The sequence below is a fragment of the Gymnodraco acuticeps genome, unplaced genomic scaffold (assembly GCF_902827175.1).
Source record: "Gymnodraco acuticeps unplaced genomic scaffold, fGymAcu1.1, whole genome shotgun sequence".
In the NCBI taxonomy this organism is placed as follows: domain Eukaryota; kingdom Metazoa; phylum Chordata; class Actinopteri; order Perciformes; family Bathydraconidae; genus Gymnodraco; species Gymnodraco acuticeps.
In genome coordinates, this window is record NW_022989791.1 from 1 (window position 1) to 18,909 (window position 18,909).

An 18,909-nucleotide genomic window follows, 5' to 3' on the forward strand; every position below is an offset into this window, starting at 1 on the left:
ATTAAATACTGATGTTATATTCTGTACTACACATTAAATACTGATGTTATATTCTATACTACACATTAAATACTGATGTTATATTCTATACTACACATTAAATACTGATGTTATATTCTATACTACACATTAAATACTGATGTTATATTCTATACTACACATTAAATACTGATGTTATATTCTGTACTACACATTAAATACTGATGTTATATTCTATACTACACATTAAATACTGATGTTATATTCTATACTACACATTAAATACTGATGTTATATTCTATACTACACATTAAATACTGATGTTATATTCTATACTACACATTAAATACTGATGTTATATTTCTATACTACACATTAAATACTGATGTTGTATTCTATACTACACATTAAATACTGATGTTATATTCTGTACTACACATTAAATACTGATGTTATATTCTGTACTACACATTAAATACTGATGTTATATTCTATACTACACATTAAATACTGATGTTGTATTCTATACTACACATTAAATACTGATGTTGTATTCTATACTACACTTTAAATACTGATGTTATATTCTATACTACACATTAAATACTGATGTTATATTCTGTACTACACATTAAATACTGATGTTATATTCTATACTACACATTAAATACTGATGTTGTATTCTATACTACACATTAAATACTGATGTTGTATTCTATACTACACATTAAATACTGATGTTATATTCTATACTACACATTAAATACTGATGTTATATTCTATACTACACATTAAATACTGATGTTGTATTCTGTACTACACATTAAATACTGATGTTATATTCTATACTACACATTAAATACTGATGTTGTATTCTGTACTACACATTAAATACTGATGCTATATTCTATACTACACATTAAATACTGATGTTATATTCTGTACTACACATTCAATACTGATGTTATATTCTGTACTACACATTAAATACTGATGTTATATTCTGTACTACACATTAAATACTGATGTTATATTCTATACTACACATTAAATACTGATGTTATATTCTATACTACACATTAAATACTGATGTTGTATTCTGTACTACACATTAAATACTGATGCTATATTCTATACTACACATTAAATACTGATGTTATATTCTATACTACACATTAAATACTGATGTTATATTCTATACTACACATTAAATACTGATGTTATATTCTATACTACACATTAAATACTGATGTTATATTCTATACTACACATTAAATACTGATGTTATATTCTGTACTACACATTAAATACTGATGTTATATTCTATACTACACATTAAATACTGATGTTATATTCTATACTACACATTAAATACTGATGTTGTATTCTGTACTACACATTCAATACTGATGTTATATTCTATACTACACATTAAATACTGATGTTATATTCTGTACTACACATTCAATACTGATGTTATATTCTATACTACACATTAAATACTGATGTTATATTCTGTACTACACATTAAATACTGATGTTATATTCTATACTACACATTAAATACTGATGTTATATTCTATACTACACATTAAATACTGATGTTATATTCTATACTACACATTAAATACTGATGTTATATTCTGTACTACACATTAAATACTGATGTTGTATTCTGTACTACACATTAAATACTGATGTTATATTCTGTACTACACATTAAATACTGATGTTATATTCTATACTACACATTAAATACTGATGTTATATTCTGTACTACACATTAAATACTGATGTTGTATTCTGTACTACACATTAAATACTGATGTTATATTCTGTACTACACTTTAAATACTGATGTTGTATTCTATACTACACATTAAATACTGATGTTGTATTCTGTACTACACTTTAAATACTGATGTTATATTCTGTACTACACTTTAAATACTGATGTTATATTCTATACTACACATTAAATACTGATGTTGTATTCTGTACTACACATTAAATACTGATGTTATATTCTGTACTACACTTTAAATACTGATGTTATATTCTATACTACACATTAAATACTGATGTTGTATTCTGTACTACACTTTAAATACTGATGTTATATTCTATACTACACATTAAATACTGATGTTGTATTCTGTACTACACTTTAAATACTGATGTTATATTCTATACTACACATTAAATACTGATGTTGTATTCTGTACTACACTTTAAATACTGATGTTATATTCTGTACTACACATTAAATACTGATGTTATATTCTATACTACACATTAAATACTGATGTTGTATTCTGTACTACACTTTAAATACTGATGTTGTATTCTGTACTACACATTCAATTCTGTATATTATTAGTACATGTTCTGTTTGTGAAGACAAACACACTGATGACGCCATCACACTCTCACAGAACCATCCAATCACAGACGACGCTGAACAACGTTTAACTTGAGTGACAGGCCTTCCAGCCAACGGCAGTGCGCCTTCGCAGCTGACAGAGAGCGGGGGGCGGGACCAGGCGCCGCTAGGCAGCACAGGAATAAAATGGCGGCCGTGGCTGCAGAGCCAGGAGCTGCAATAAGAGAAGAAGAAGAACAGGGACCGGATCTACCGAGAGAACCGGGACGGGGCCTGACGGGAGAACCGGCAGAACCGGGCCTGACCCCGCTGCTGGCACCCGGGCCGCAGCTTGAGCCCTGGATGGAGGCTGGGGGGCAGCGTGTCGGGCCGGAGGCGGGAAGAGGCGAGGGAGAGGGAGAGAGACCCGGAGCAAACCGGGAGGACCGGCTCTGCTCGGTACCGGGGGACCCTCAGGGGGGAGGCTCCGAGCCCCGGGCCGTCTTCCTGCTCTCCTTCCCGGCCCCCCCTCCCGGTACGGAGGCCGGTCTGTCGCTAACGGAACCGGCAGAACCGACAACTAACGAGACCGGTACGGACCGAGCCGAGCCCGCAGACCGCGATCAGGACCGGGACGGCGATCAGGACTTGGAACGGGACTACACTCTGAGAGCCCCAGTGAAGCAGGAATCCCCCTCCGCTGGTCTGAGTCCAGCTGATCTGATTGTTGCTGGTCTGAGTCCAGCTGATCTGAGTCCTGCTGATCTGAGTCCAGCTGATCTGAGTCCTGGTTCTGAGGTCCGGGTCTCTCTGGATCATGTGATCGATGACGCGCTGGTGGTGTCCTTCCGGAGGGGGGAGCAGGTGTTCAGTGGGGTCCTGATGGACGTGTCCCGCAGGTAAATATAAACAATAACAAATATATATCTATATGATTCACTAGTGGTCATGTGAGATACTCTGATTACTTTCAGCTATACTCTGATTACTTACAGCTATACTCTGATTACTTACAGATATACTCTGATTACTTACAGCTATACTCTGATTACTTATAGCTATACTCTGATTACTTACAGCTATACTCTGATTACTTACAGATATACTCTGATTACTTACAGATATACTCTGATCACATACAGATATACTCTGATCACATACAGATATACTCTGATTACATACAGCTATACTCTGATTACTTACAGCTATACTCTGATTACTTACAGATATACTCTGGTTACTTATAGCTATACTCTGATTACATACAGCTATACTCTGATTACTTACAGCTATACTCTGATTACTTACAGATATACTCTGATTACTTATAGCTATACTCTGATTACTTACAGCTATACTCTGATTACATACAGCTATACTCTGATTACTTACAGCTATACTCTGATTACTTACAGCTATACTCTGATTACTTATAGCTATACTCTGATTACTTACAGCTATACTCTGATTACTTACAGCTATACTCTGATTACTTATAGCTATACTCTGATTACTTACAGCTATACTCTGATTACTTACAGATATACTCTGATCACATACAGATATACTCTGATCACATACAGATATACTCTGATTACATACAGCTATACTCTGATTACTTATAGCTATACTCTGATTACTTACAGATATACTCTGATCACATACAGATATACTCTGATCACATACAGCTATACTCTGATCACATACAGATATACTCTGATCACATACAGATATACTCTGATCACATACAGCTATACTCTGATCACATACAGATATACTCTGATCACATACAGCTATACTCTGATCACACAGATATACTCTGATCACATATAGCTATACTCTGATCACATACAGATATACTCTGATCACATACAGATATACTCTGATCACATACTGATATACTCTGATCACATACAGATATACTCTGATCACATACAGATATACTCTGATCACATACAGATATACTCTGATCACATACAGCTATACTCTGATCACATACATCTACTTGATACATACAGATATACTCTGATCACATACAGCTATACTCTGATCACATACAGCTATACTCTGATCACATACAGATATACTCTGATCACATACAGCTATACTCTGATCACATACAGATATACTCTGATCACATACAGATATACTCTGATCACATACAGATATACTCTGATCACATACAGATATACTCTGATCACATACAGATATACTCTGATCACATACAGATATACTCTGATCACATACAGCTATACTCTGATCACATACAGCTATACTCTGATCACATACAGCTATACTCTGATCACATACAGCTATACTCTGATCACATACAGCTATACTCTGATCACATACAGATATACTCTGATCACATACAGATATACTCTGATCACATACAGCTATACTCTGATCACATACAGATATACTCTGATCACATACAGATATACTCTGATCACATACTGATATACTCTGATCACATACAGATATACTCTGATCACATACAGATATACTCTGATCACATACAGATATACTCTGATCACATACAGATATACTCTGATCACATACAGCTATACTCTGATCACATACAGATATACTCTGATCACATACAGATATACTCTGATCACATACAGATATACTCTGATCACATACAGATATACTCTGATCACATACAGATATACTCTGATCACATACAGATATACTCTGATCACATACAGCTATACTCTGATCACATACAGCTATACTCTGATCACATACAGCTATACTCTGATCACATACAGATATACTCTGATCACATACAGCTATACTCTGATTACTTACAGATATACTCTGATCACATACAGATATACTCTGATCACATACAGATATACTCTGATCACATACAGCTATACTCTGATCACATACAGATATACTCTGATCACATACAGATATACTCTGATCACATACAGGCAAGGGTGTAACTTTGGTTTGAGAAGTGGGGGGGACACAAAACAGGAGGTCCTCCGCAATGAAACATTTTTCTCGATTTAATTCCATTTCCTGCTTTCTACAAATCTATTGGGAGATGTTTGTCTTGAAAGCATCAATCTGGTGCACTTTGAGAGCAACATGAGATGTATGGATACAGCTCTCAACACTCATGAAACAGAACTGGATATATTTCAATATTACAAAAAACCAATATGCTCACAAGCAATAGCACATACTTGATATACTCCTCTCTCCTATCTTACCTAGTCTGCATTCTTGCTTTTTAATGCATATTTTACTAATCACCCCCCCCCCCCTTTCAAACTGTGTTTTTTAATGTTTTACTGACATTGGAATGATTTCTTAACTTATTTTGAACAACTATATTATATTTGTTTACATAGACCAGGGTGTGTGTGTGTGTGTGTGTGTGTGTGTGTGTGTGTGTGTGTGTGTGTGTGTGTGTGTGTGTGTGTGTGTGTGTGTGTGTGTGTGTGTGTGTGGTGTGTGTGTGTGTGTGTGTGTGTGTGTGTGGTGTGTGTGTGTGTGTGTGTGTGTGTGGTGTGTGTGTGTGTGTGTTGTGTGTGTGTGTGTTGTGTGTGTGTGTGTGTTTGTGTGTGTGTGTGTGTGTGTGTGTGTGTGTGTGTGTGTGTGTGTGTGTGTGTGTGTGTGTGTGTGTGTGTGTGTGTGTGTGTGTGTGTGTGTGTGTGTGTGTGTGGTGTGTGTGTGTGTGTGTGGTGTGTGTGTGTGTGGGTGTGTGTGTGTGTGTGTGTGTGTAACGAGGAAGCAGAAAAACAGAGGTCTGTGATGTATTCGCCTCTCTCCAGTCATTGAAGCTAAAGTGGGTTATTGAACCTGAAGCTTGTTGCTCCTGCCCTCCTCGACTACGGTCTGGGAGCCGACAGGAGAGTTCAACACACAGATGGCCAGTCCGCCCCTTTGTAGCATATTATTTCAATGAGAGATGAGCAGATCACCCCTGGGCTTTCAACTAAAGACACAGCCACGCAAAAACTGCAGCATGTGTACGGCTCCTCGTGGGTACTGCAGTTAGTGAAGTGCTTTCCTCCGTGGGGAAACGTTCAGCACCACGAGGAAAGCGGCAGAAAGTCGCCTGGAGATAAAGAGAGTGGGGCTGCGCTGCGTGCATGGCTTCCTTCTGCACGGGGAGACGCGCTCTGGCGGCGGTCTCGTTCAGGATCCACTGGTTACAGTGCCGCGGGCCAGGGGTTGCCGACCCCTGACTTAGACTAAAGTTTACAATCTAATTGCTCAGCGAGTCCTTTACCTCACCTAAGCTGACGTTATCTCAGCCTCTCAGTCTGACAGGAGAGAGCTCTCCTTATTGTTGAAACATATTGTTGTGGCAATCCAGCACTCGCAACAGGAAAGAATGAAACAGAGAGGAATCATCACAAACACAGAAATAGTTCAATAAACTTCATTAGTGTACTGCCCCTAGGAAACACAAAGCCTGACAAATGTTCATGCAAGGCATTCCTAAGTAGGGTTGGGTACCGAGAACCGGTTCCGGTTCGGAACCGGTTCCAACATTTTGATTCCAACGGCATCATTTATAAATGTGAATTTCGGTTCCGCTTTTCGATGCCTGAGGAAATGTTTCTCGCCGCTCTCCGTAGCCTACTGTGTGACTGCGGCGGGGCGGGAAATGTAGCGTTGTACCTACACTTCCTACAGCGTAACCTGAGACCAGGGCCGGCCCGTCGCACTGGCGTTATAGATATTCGCCTAGGGCGCCAGATCTGTGGAGGCGCTGCGCTGACAGCTCTGGGAGGGAAACAACATGTTTTGGCCGTTGGCGCTCATCCTAATTTTCGCCTTGATGCAACAACATTCATAATTAAGTAAATGTAACACCCTTTTCACCCCGGTTACACTTTTCATTTGCCCTGTACGATGGGCGCTGCAAGTGATGAAAATGGGGGATGTTGGCTTAACTGGCGCCCGCAGCTCACAGCCAAAGTGCGAGCGTGGGAGCGAGCGAGGGAGAAAGGGAGCGTGCACCGGTACACGTTGTTGTTATTAGCATCTGGTGCTAGCTGCTCTAACGGAAGAAGAAGATGTTTCTACAATGATGTGGAGGGAGAGTCCTCTCCAGTCAGACTGAGAGGCTGATAACTACAGCTCAGTGAGGTAAAGGACTCTGAGGGTTTAGATCAGGGGTGGGGAACCTTTTTCCTCAAGGGCCATTTCAATGTTTACAATATCCTCCGAGGGCCGTACAAGTTATTGACCTCTGCTTAAAAATACTAAAATCACAGCCCATTCATTTCGCCTTTCTTTCATGCTGTGCAAAGAAAAAGCAACCTTTTAATCCAGATATCTTACCATGCATGCATGGTTGTGACATGACCACCAAAACAGAAAGATGTGGACACAATGTATTTAGTTTCCTATCCATGTGAACATGATTTGAGTGGTGGGGGACCTAACCTCTCTAGGAGGGTGCGGGGGGCATGCTCCCCCGGGAAGATTTGTTTTTAAATGTTGACGTTCAAAGCATCAATCTGCTGCACTTTGAGAGCAACATTGAGAGATCTATGGATACATCTCTCAACATCCATATGAAACAGAACTGGAAGCAGATTTATTTTTCTTTATGGATATTTTACAAATCACTCTCCTTTCAAACTGTATTCTTGTTTATTAATAACTTTTTTTACTGTCATATAGTATTTTATAACTGTTTACTTTATTCTCTTATTTTTTTATGACTATAATGATCATATAAAGATGTGCCTTTACCTCACTGGTTGTAGAAAAAGCTTCTTATATTCGTTAGCATAGCTAGCTAACCAGATGCTAATAACAACAAAGTTATTGACTGCATGATCAGTGTGACAGATGAGCAGATCGTCACTGTGCTTACAACTAAAGACACAGCCACGCAAAAACTGCGGCATGTGTACGGCTCCTTATGGGTACTGCAGTTTTTGGAAGTGCCGGAGTGGCGTTCCGGTGCTCTCCGTCAGAACTGCATATAGACATATACCACATGATGACACGTTAGGCTCGTGTTGTGTTCAAGGACCCCTGATCTTGGCTAGGAAAAACAGGCACTCTCTTGTTTATTTTTTTTGCGTTCTAGATTTCTCTAATTTTTGTCTTTTTTGCGTGTGTTTATAAATTACCTCGCGGGCCGTATACGGCCCGAGGGCCGGAGGTTCCCCATCCCTGGTTTAGATAGTTCACTTTAGTCTAAGTTATCTCAGTGGGTCTCAAACGTTTTGGTCACAATTTATGTAATCACATATTTCCAAGGCACTCCTTTATAATTATTGGGATAAAACAGGTTTGAAATCATTCCAATGTATACTATAGGACAGTAAACCAGACATATCGTTTTAAACTGGAGAGATAAAAAAATATGCATTAGTAAAATAAGATATGAATGAACAACAAACATAAAACACGTTACATGTATTTGTTATTGGCTATGGTGGGTTACTGGTTATGCTCACATACTTATTTAATTATTAAAATGTAAACCGATCTTTTTCATATGGGTGTTTAGAGTTGTACCCCCTAGATCTAGTCTCTAGTCATTCTGCTCAAAGTGCATCAGATTGAAGCATTTTACTTTAACATGTTCAAGCATTTCTTCCCGGTTTGCCTGAGAAGGCAGAGATGCTTGTTTTTCTCAACAAGAACTGTTTTTAAATGGGGGGGGGGGTTTCCTTTAAAAGTTGGACTGTTGTAGCTGCAGTGGTTCTCAGGTTACAGTTACATAGCAGTGAATATAAACAGACTGATTCATGTGAATATTACTGTAAACTAACCTGTGTAAAAGTTTCTCTAATAAATGTAATGTTTTTGGTGGAATAAGCATGTATCATTATTTTACCCCTCAAAGAATCGGAATTGAGAACCGTTAAGAACCGGAATCGAAAAGTAGAATCAGAATCGTGGAAATTCAAACGATACCCAACCCTATTCCTAAGTGATCCTGCGGACATCGGCCTTTTTTGATTAATATTTCTAATTAATAATAATAATAGTCCTTTTCATTAATTTGTTTACCCTTAGAAGTGAACATATCTCATAATGTTACATCAGGATGTTAAACTAAGCTTTAGCCAAACAATCATACCAAACCATATATGTTAGGGTTAGGTTATACTCCAACCCTAACCCTAACACTGAAGTAGATCATCACTGTATCAGATTTAACTGGTGATTGAACAAACAAAGCCTCCTTGTTTACGACATGCAGACCACTAACACATTTTTCCAAGTTCAGCATCAGCCTTCGTTACTCTAAAATTACGTTTTAAATAGGAATATTAGAAATGGAACAAATATTCAATCTTCAGAAATGTTCTCAATAAATCTCTATCTAGTGAAATAGCCAACATGTTTAAAAAATGTCAGATATATAAAAATAAACCTAAATACTCCTTTACTATCAAAGTGTAAAGCTAGACCTAAGGTCAACAGTTTTGGTAATGGACAATTTAATTCTAAAAAACTAAATTGGACTCGGGTCTTTGTTATTTGTTCTTCAAAATACATTAGTAAATACCTTGTGAAGTATTCACAATATAACTAACCCTCTCTAGGATATGAAATCCATTCATCTTTAACCAGATACTATTTCCCTATTTATTTTTAGTTCATAATAATAATAATAATGGTATAACGACCACACGTTTTACCCATAGCTAGTTTCTATGTCAAGATTATCCTGTGTGACTTAATAATCAGATGTCTTGTTTGCTAAACAAGGATATTAAACTTTAATCTTTTCAGTATTCCAGACCATCGTTAAACAATCAGCCTCCTTTCTTAAACACTAAGCATATCGTTCTACACCACCCTCTGGAAAACTCCTGCACAGTTATGCTGTAAAGTCATTGCATCATTTCTTCAGAGTCTGAACAGTCTGAGACAAGCCTGTCTCAAGATCTTGTCATAAGGAGAACAGTCAGTGATTCGTTGTCCTCTGCAGCTGCAGTCAGTGGCAGGGCCCCCAAAAATCTAGAACTGGCCCTGGTCAGTGGGCTCAAGGACACTCTCTCTGGAACCTCTGGATCAATGTGGTACAATCAGCAGACACACGTTGTCCTCTGCACAGTAGAAATCCCCAAAAACTGCAGTTCCTCTTCACACCACTGTTGCCTTGACAACAAGGCACAAGCTAAATGTCAAACCTCCTCAGAGATGCGTTCTTTGCACAGTTCTTCTGTTTCTGTAGTGAGCAACATCTCACCAACACACTGATTCAGAGTACAACCCAAAGGTGGCGCACAACTATCCAGTGCTGCTGTAATCACAGCAAATCAGCTACTGAGAAAAACTCAATTTAAATCTCTCCCCCAACGGGTTACAAAATGGCTGAGTGTCTATATGGTCAGGAATGCTGAAACATGTGAATGTTAAAACAAACTAATGGCGGTAGTTTACCCAGATTCTTTACTTCATCAAATGTAGTAAAACTACATTGTAAAATCTCTTTTTTCTACTTGACGTCCTGCTTTTAAATTCAAGTCAGGAAAATACCATAAACATCATCTTTAAAATCTTCTTGAATTTGTAAACAAAAATGTATTCCTTCTCCACCATGATCCCATCCTAACATCAAAGTCCATACAAACGGATAATTTATCTTTAAAAACATGAGGAATGACAGTTCTCATAAAACACTATTCTCTACTTCAGTTCTAAGTCAAATGAGCAAAACAAGGAAACCCTCCTTAACCACCATAGATTCATCTTTTATCTTCTTGCTTATTCTGTTCATTTTCAAATTGTTTATCTAAACTCTGTGTTACAAGCAGGGTTAGTTTGTAACAGAATACAAAACTCTAGGAACAACCAACAACCCTGCATTCTTGGAACGCAATGCCCTAGCAGGACAGTAGGGTATAATGAGTTCTTTAAGGTAAGATGGCGTCTGCCCATTAAGGGCTTTGTAGGCGAGAAGAAGCATTTTAAATTCTATCCTGTGTTCTATAGGGAGCCAGTGTAAGGCAGCCAGAACAGGAGTAATGTGGTCCCTTTTCCTAACTCTGGTTAGTACACGAGCTGCAGCATTTTGAATCAGCTGAAGCCACTTGACTGACTTCTTGGTACACCCTGATAATAAGGAGTTACAATAATCCAGCCTTGAAGTAACAAATGCATGGACTAGTTTCTCTGCATCGTTTTGAGGCAAGATATGCCTGATTTTTGCAATGTTAGGTAGATGGAAGTAGGCGGTCCTTGAAATTGATTTTATGTGGGCGTTAAAGGATAAATCCTGATCAAATATAACACCAAGATTCCTTACAGTCTCAATGAGGCCAAATTAATGCCATCCATAGTTAGTATATCTTTAGATAATTTGTTTTGAAGATTCTTCAGGCCGAGTACAATAACTTCAGTTTTGGTCGTGTTTAACATCAAAAAGTTTAAGGTCATCCACGTTTTAAGTCCTTAAGGCAGTCTTGAATTTTATTTAGATGATTAATTTCATCAGGCTTGATTGATAAATATAGTTGAGTATCATCCGCATAACAATGAAAGTTTACAGAATGATTCCTTATAATATTGCCTAACGGAAGCATATATAATGTGAACAAAATAGGTCCGAGCACTGAGCCCTGTGGCACTCCATGGCTAACTTTGGTTTGCGTGGAATATTCATCGTTAACACGTACAAACTGAGAGCGTTCAGATAGATAGATACTAGGGGTGTAACGGTTCACAAACATTTCGGTTCGGTACGTACCTCGGTTTTTTGGTCACGGTTCGGTTCGGTACGTTTTCGGTACAGCAGAATTTTTTTTCACAAAACAAAACATATATATATATATTTTTTTTTAATTATTATTAAACTGTGAATATTCACTCAAATAAATACAAAATATAATAAAATGAACATTAAGGTGCAGCTTTTCGATGAACTGAAATAATCTGTATTTGAACTGTACTGTACTAGCACCTAAGCAGCCAGTTTGACATTAGGACTTGCTTGTCATTGTATTTTCATGTTTTTTTAAAGAAAAATTAACTTGTCCACATTGCTTGCCGAAAGGGCAGATCTGCTGGCACTAACAATGTCTCCTGCTGTGGAGAACACCCTCTCGCTAGGGACAGAGATACAGCCAGGTAGCACTTTGCTAACATGGCAACATAAGGATACTTGGTGTTTGTAATAGCTTTGGCTCGGTCTGAACTCTCTGCGAGTGGTGGAGGCTTAAATGCTAGCGGGAGTTGGGTTTGCACTTCAGTCTTTTTTCTTTTGGTACCGGTGATATTCACGTTCGGGTGATGCCTTTTCAAGAGTGTGCAAGTTTGATGTATTGCCAGCCACGTAACCAATGTTAGTTGAACAATGCCGACAAACAGCTTTGGTTCGGTCCACCTGTCTTTGCCCGTCATCCTTGTACGTAACTGCGAAACCAAAATGTTCCCAAACCGGAGACTTCAATGATGCTGGAGGATTTTCGAGCTCAACTTTATCTGCGTTCGCCATTAATTTTCGACAGTTCCTCAAATTACTGACTACATTTGAACGCATCCCTCTGACCAGCTCTCATAGTATGCCTCTCATCCAATGAAATGACTTGCTCGCTCTATGACGCGTTGAACCCAATGTGAGCAAATTACTCTGAATGCTGCGACGCAGCACCTGAGATTACTTCCAAAAAGTTGTTCACGTTCTCAATTTTTTACATTTAACGATATATTCGTTCGGTACACTTCGGTACACACCTGTACCGTACCGAACCGAAGGGCCCGAATAATTTCGGTACGGGTACGTGTACCGTTACACCCCTAATAGATACCTAAACCAGCCTAAAGCAGTTCCCTGTATGCCAACTAAGTGCTCTAGTCTTTGCAATAAGATATCATGGTCGATAATATCAAATGCAGCACTGAGATCGAGCAAAACAAGAATAGAGACACGTCCCTTGTCTGAGGCTATTAGAAGGTCATTTGTGACTTTAACCAGAGCTGTCTCTGTGCTATGATGTGTTCTAAAGCCAGACTGAAAAGCTTCAAATAAATCATTGTTTTTTAAGTAATCAACTGTTTTGCGACCGCTTTCTCAAGAATTTTTGAGAGGAACGGAAGATTAGAAATAGGTCTATAATTGGCTAAAACCTCTGGATCGAGGTTGTGCTTTTTAAGAAGCGGTTTTATCACTGCTACTTTGAATGATTGTGGAACATAGCCTGATAATAAAGACATATTCATCATATGTAATAAAGAAGTGCTAATTAATGGAAAAACTTCCTTCAACAGCTTAGTTGGAATTGGGTCTAACATGCACGTTGATGGTTTAGAAGAGAGAATCATTGAATTTAATTGTTCAAGGTTTATGGCTGAAAAGAATTCTAGTTTACTATCTAGTGTAATATTAGAGCTTACATTTCTGGGAGCTGTTGATAACACTATACTGGTCAAAGGCAAGAGGTCATTCATTTTGTTTCTAAGAGTAACAATTTTATCGTTAAAAAAGCACATAAAATCATTACTACTGAGTGCTATGGGAATAGAAGGCTCAATCGAGCTGTGGCTTTCTGTCAGCCTGGCTACAGTGCTGAAAAGAAATCTTGCATTATTCTTATTCTCATCTATTAATGAAGAATAGTAGGCTGCTCTCGCTTTACGCAGTGCTTTCTTATATTCATTGAGAGTAATATGCCAAATTAAACGAGATTCTTCAAGTTTAGTGGAACGCCATATCCTTTCAAGTTGTCTCGACTTTTGCTTTATTTTGCGGGTTTGGGCATTATGCCATGGAGCTAATCTATGTTTTATTTTCTTCTTTTTCAAAGGAGCAACAGAGTCTAATTTTAGACTACGATTACTTACAGGTGAGATACTCTGATTACATACAGGTATACTCTGATTACTTACAGGTGAGATACTCTGATTACATACAGGTATACTCTGATTACTTACAGGTGAGATACTCTGATTACATACAGGTATACTCTGATTACTTACAGGTGAGATACTCTGATTACTTACAGGTGAGATACTCTGATTACATACAGGTATACTCTGATTACTTACAGGTGAGATACATACTGGTGCACTTTGAGAGCAAAATAAAGAGATTAGATATATGGAAATATAACTGTATACATTTGAATAATCATAAGATGATAATAATATGGCCTTAAGCCCAGCACACCATCCAATATGAAAACACATTGAAACTTTTTTATGTTATTATTGTTGGTTCATTGATAGCTGTGAGTCTCCCTCCTCTCAGTAGAGACTAGTTTTAGCTCTCAAGTTTTAAAAGTTGATCTTACCTTATTTCACTTCGTTAAATTTTTTTGTTTTTATTCATGCATATTTGACTAATCACTCTAATCATTTGACTTCCTCAAATGGAAATATGTGTTTACATAAATGGAGCAAACCGTCTGAGACCCACTGAGATAACTTAGACTAAAGTGAACTGTCTAAACCAGGGGGTCAAATCTGTTTTCACCGAGAGCCAGAGAAATATAAGAAGGGCTGGGCCGCTGAGGTATAAGTTCAGTTATACATCAGCATAGTCAATCAGATGTAGGTAAATGATGCTTAATACTTGAATATGCTTTTAAAAACAACAGCAGCTCTCCAGAGGGTTTACTCTGTTGTTAAAACAGAAGCTTCAGATTGAAATGATGAGGAAAGAGGAAGGGTTTAATTCCTTCATTCATTCACGTGTTATGAAAATAAGTTATTGGGCTTTTTTCTTATCAACTAAGATTTGATAGACATTTTTCAACTGGTTCTCTCGCTCTGTTTGAGTCTTTAATGTTCTCACATTGTGCTTGAGTCTTTAAGGTTTTCATGTTGTGTTTTGTTGCAGGTTCGGACCGTACGGGATCCCCATCACCGTGCTCCCCCGGAGAGACGACAGGGTTAGTCGCCCTCTGATGATATCACTGCCTGAAGTGGAAGCATCCACCAAACAGGAAGAGGTTTCACCCCCTCCCCCCCCCAAGGTCCAAACTGCCGCCGCTGTTCCAGGAGGGGGCTCCGTACCCCCCCCCCTCTGTTCCTCAGGGACACCTACAACCAGGCTTTACCTCAGCCCCTGCTGCGGAAGATCCGCCGTCCCAAGAGGCGCTACCGCTGCGAGGAGCCCACCTCCATCATGAACGCCATTAAGCTCCGCCCCCGCCAGGTGCTCTGCGACAAGTGCAAAGGTGTGGTGGGGGGGGGCAGGGAGTCCCGCAGGGGCCCTGTGGAGCTGAAGGAGGAGGCATCGCGGCGGCGGAGAGCTGCTGAAGGACCTGTTTCTGCTGAGGTCAAACGGCTGAGAGGGGACGACAGACGGCCCCCTAACGACAGACGGCCCCCCTCAGGGATCCACGTATCGTCTTCAGCCCTCCCCACTTCCTCCCGGGTCCTGAGGGGCGGAGCCTCCGGCCGCCTGTGTTTGAACTCTAAGAAAGCCCCCCCCTCCAGGGGCCCGGCTGCTGACGTCTCCAAAGCCCGGCAGAACCTGAAGAAGGACCAGGACCAGGACCAGGAGCAGCCCTGCAGGAAGGCAGTGACCCGGGCCTCCTCCCTGCAGAACCAGAGGGTCCACTTCACCCGACGGCTGCAGAGCACTCCCCCCTCACTACCGCCCAGGATGCGGCTCAAACCTCAAAGGTATCGAACAGACGACCAGGTGCCCCCCCCCTCCCAGAACCAGCCCCCCCCTTCCCCCCCCAAACTGATCTCTCGCTCCCCCCCCCACAAACCCATTATAAGCCCCACCCCCACGACTCCCCCTCCCTTCAGCACAGCTCCTCCCCTGGAGCCCCTGCTCTGTGAGGCCCTGTGTCCCCCCCGCTGCTCCTCCCCCCCCTCAGAGTGCAGCTCCACAGAGACCTTTGACCTCCCCCCCCCTGGACCCGCCTTGTTAGACCCGCTTTGCCCCGCCTCCTCGTCCCCTAAGGCCAATGAGACACTAGCTGACGGTGAGGATGAGGGGGGGGATCTGAAGAGGAGGTGTAAGTCCTCTATGTCCCCTCCCCCAGTGGAGGGTGAGGAAGAGGAGGGTGAGATGAAAAGTAGGCATAAGTCCTCCACATCCCCTCCCCCGGTGGAGGGTGAGGAAGAGGAGGGTGAGATGAAGAGGAGGCGTAAGTCGCCCCCCCCTCCCCCGGTGGAGGGTGAGGAAGAGGCGGGTGAGATGAAGAGGAGGCATAAGTCTTCCACGTCCCCTTCCCCGGTGGAGGGTGAGGAAGAGGAAGGTGAGATGAAGAGGAGGCGTAAGTCGTCCACCTCTTCCTCCTCCTCCTCCTCCTCTTCCTCCCCCCCGGTGTTCTCTAAGCCCGTCTCGAAGGTGCTCCTCCCCGACGGGCGCTCGCTGTGTTTGGGCGACATCGTGTGGGCGAAGATCTCTGGGTTCCCCTGGTGGCCGGCGAGGGTACTGAGCATCACGGTGTCTCGCCGCAGTGACACGGGGCTGGCTGTCCGTCAGGAGGCCAGGGTGTCGTGGTTCGGCTCCCCCACCACCTCCTTCCTCCCCCTCACCCAGCTGTCTCCCTTCCTGGAGAGCTTCCAGTGTCGCTTTGACAGGAAGAGGAAGGGTCCGTACCGCCGGGCCATCGCTGAGGCCGCCAGCGCCGCCAAGCAGCTGACGCCCGAAGTCCGGGCGCTGCTCACTCAGTTCGAGACGTAGCATCCCCCCCGACTCTAAACAACTACCCCCCCACACAACTACCCCCCCCACACAACTACCCCCCGACTCTAAATAACTACCCCCCGACTCTAAACAACTAGCCACCTACACAATAGGGCTGTCCCGAATACCATTTTTCGGGCGCCGGATATTCGGTAGTAATCAGCAGCGAATATTCGGTGCGGAGAGATTTATTTATTTTCCAAAAGGTTTCATAACACGCTCCGAATCCGAGACACCTGACGACACGCTGTTAAGCAGAAGCGCAGAAAGAGCATACTATTACGATTTATATTTATTTATTGTCTCAGTACTCGCATACATTAAAACTAAATGTGTCCTCTGCATTTAACCCAGCCGCAGCGCGGGGAACAAATCCGGTTCCAAATTCCATCTATAACGTTTTACAACCTGAAGATACAAAACACATATTTCTGTTAACAACAATACTTTTAAAGAGACAACTACCCCTCGACAAGAAACACAACTACCCCTCGACAACAAACACAACTACCCCTCGACAAGAAACACAACTACCCCTCGACAACAAACTCAACTACCCCTCGACAACAAACACAACTACCCCTCGACAACAAACACAACTACCCCTCGACAACAAACACAACTACCCTCGACAACAAACACAACTACCCCCGACAACAAACACAACTACCCCTCGACAACAAACACAACTACCCCTCGACAACAAACACAACTACCCCTCGACAACAAACACAACTACCCCTCGACAACAAACACAACTACCCCTCGACAACAAACACAACTACCCCTCGACAACAAACACAACTACCCCTCGACAACAAACACAACTACCCCCCGACAACAAACACAACTACCCCCGACAACAAACACAACTACCCCCCGACAAGTAACACAACTACCCCCGACAAGTAACACAACTACCCCCGACAAGAAACACAACTACCCCCGACAACTACCCCCCGACAAGAAACACAACTACCCCCCGACAAGAAACACAACTACCCCCCTGTCACACTGCTTCCTGTTCAGTGGGCAGTGGGCGTGGCTTCTCGTGTGGGCGGGGCCTCCATCTCAGGTGTCAGTCAGTGGCAGCGTTTAAAGAGGCACTGTCCAGGTGCATCATGGGAAACAAGGTCTGGTGTGTCATGTGTTTATTATTAGTCCTGGAGGGGCAGCTGGTTGGCTGGCAGCACGATGATGTCATACATTTACATATGTAATGATAACACTAATTAAGATGGAGGGGTATGTAAACATTTAGAGAATAATGTGGACTGTTAAGGGGGGATTACTCTCAATGTGAGTCTTTACCTTATTGCTGCGTTCTGATTGGACGCTGCACGGTGTGAAACGCTGTCACTTCTGTTTCTCTTCCTGAAAGTTAAACTGTGATAAACGGTAAACGTGTTGTTCAAGCTGAGGCCGGGGGGCCCTCAGGGGCCGCACAGGTAGGCCTTACTGAGCGTTAGAGGCTGATGAAGACGAGGAGGACAATGGTTTCCTGTCTGTTTGCAGATCAGAGACACTGTGGGACAGACGGAGACGTTGTACTTGATTAAAGCCGCTGTATGTTTTTCTGATGTTTTAAATCTATTAAAAACTGTCAAAATCAACCCTTCTTCTTCTGTGGTGCTTTCACTGTCAGACAGGTTTCTCACCTGCAAACAGATGATGGTAAACGCTCCTGAACGCCAGCGTCTGATAGGCCGCTGCTCTTCCACACTTCAGAGCAGTACAACTATTAAAGGAAATACATTTATTTATATTATGGTATTTATTGGCTGTCTCTCTCTCTGCAGCGCGACGCTGACGAGCTGCTGACAATCCTGCGCTGTGATTGGCTGAGAGGCGGGGTCACGTGGACATCCACTTTTGATAACAATAATATATTTAAGAGTTATATTTATAAAAAGCTTTTATCAATGAGGTTTCCATGGAGATCAACATGTTTCAATGTCCAATCAACATTCAG

General features: G+C 41.3%; 1 protein-coding gene across 1 annotated transcript; it reads left to right on the forward strand.

Annotated features, from left to right (window-relative positions):
• The first annotated feature begins 2,491 nt into the window (after positions 1–2,491).
• Positions 2,492–18,550, forward strand: pwwp2a (PWWP domain containing 2A). Its single transcript, XM_034222146.1, is given in 4 exon segments — positions 2,492–3,240; positions 15,126–15,260; positions 15,262–15,301; positions 15,303–18,550. Coding segments are annotated over 4 exon segments (2,499 nt in total). The 5' UTR covers positions 2,492–2,548; the 3' UTR covers positions 16,935–18,550.
• Positions 18,551–18,909: the final 359 nt, after the last annotated feature.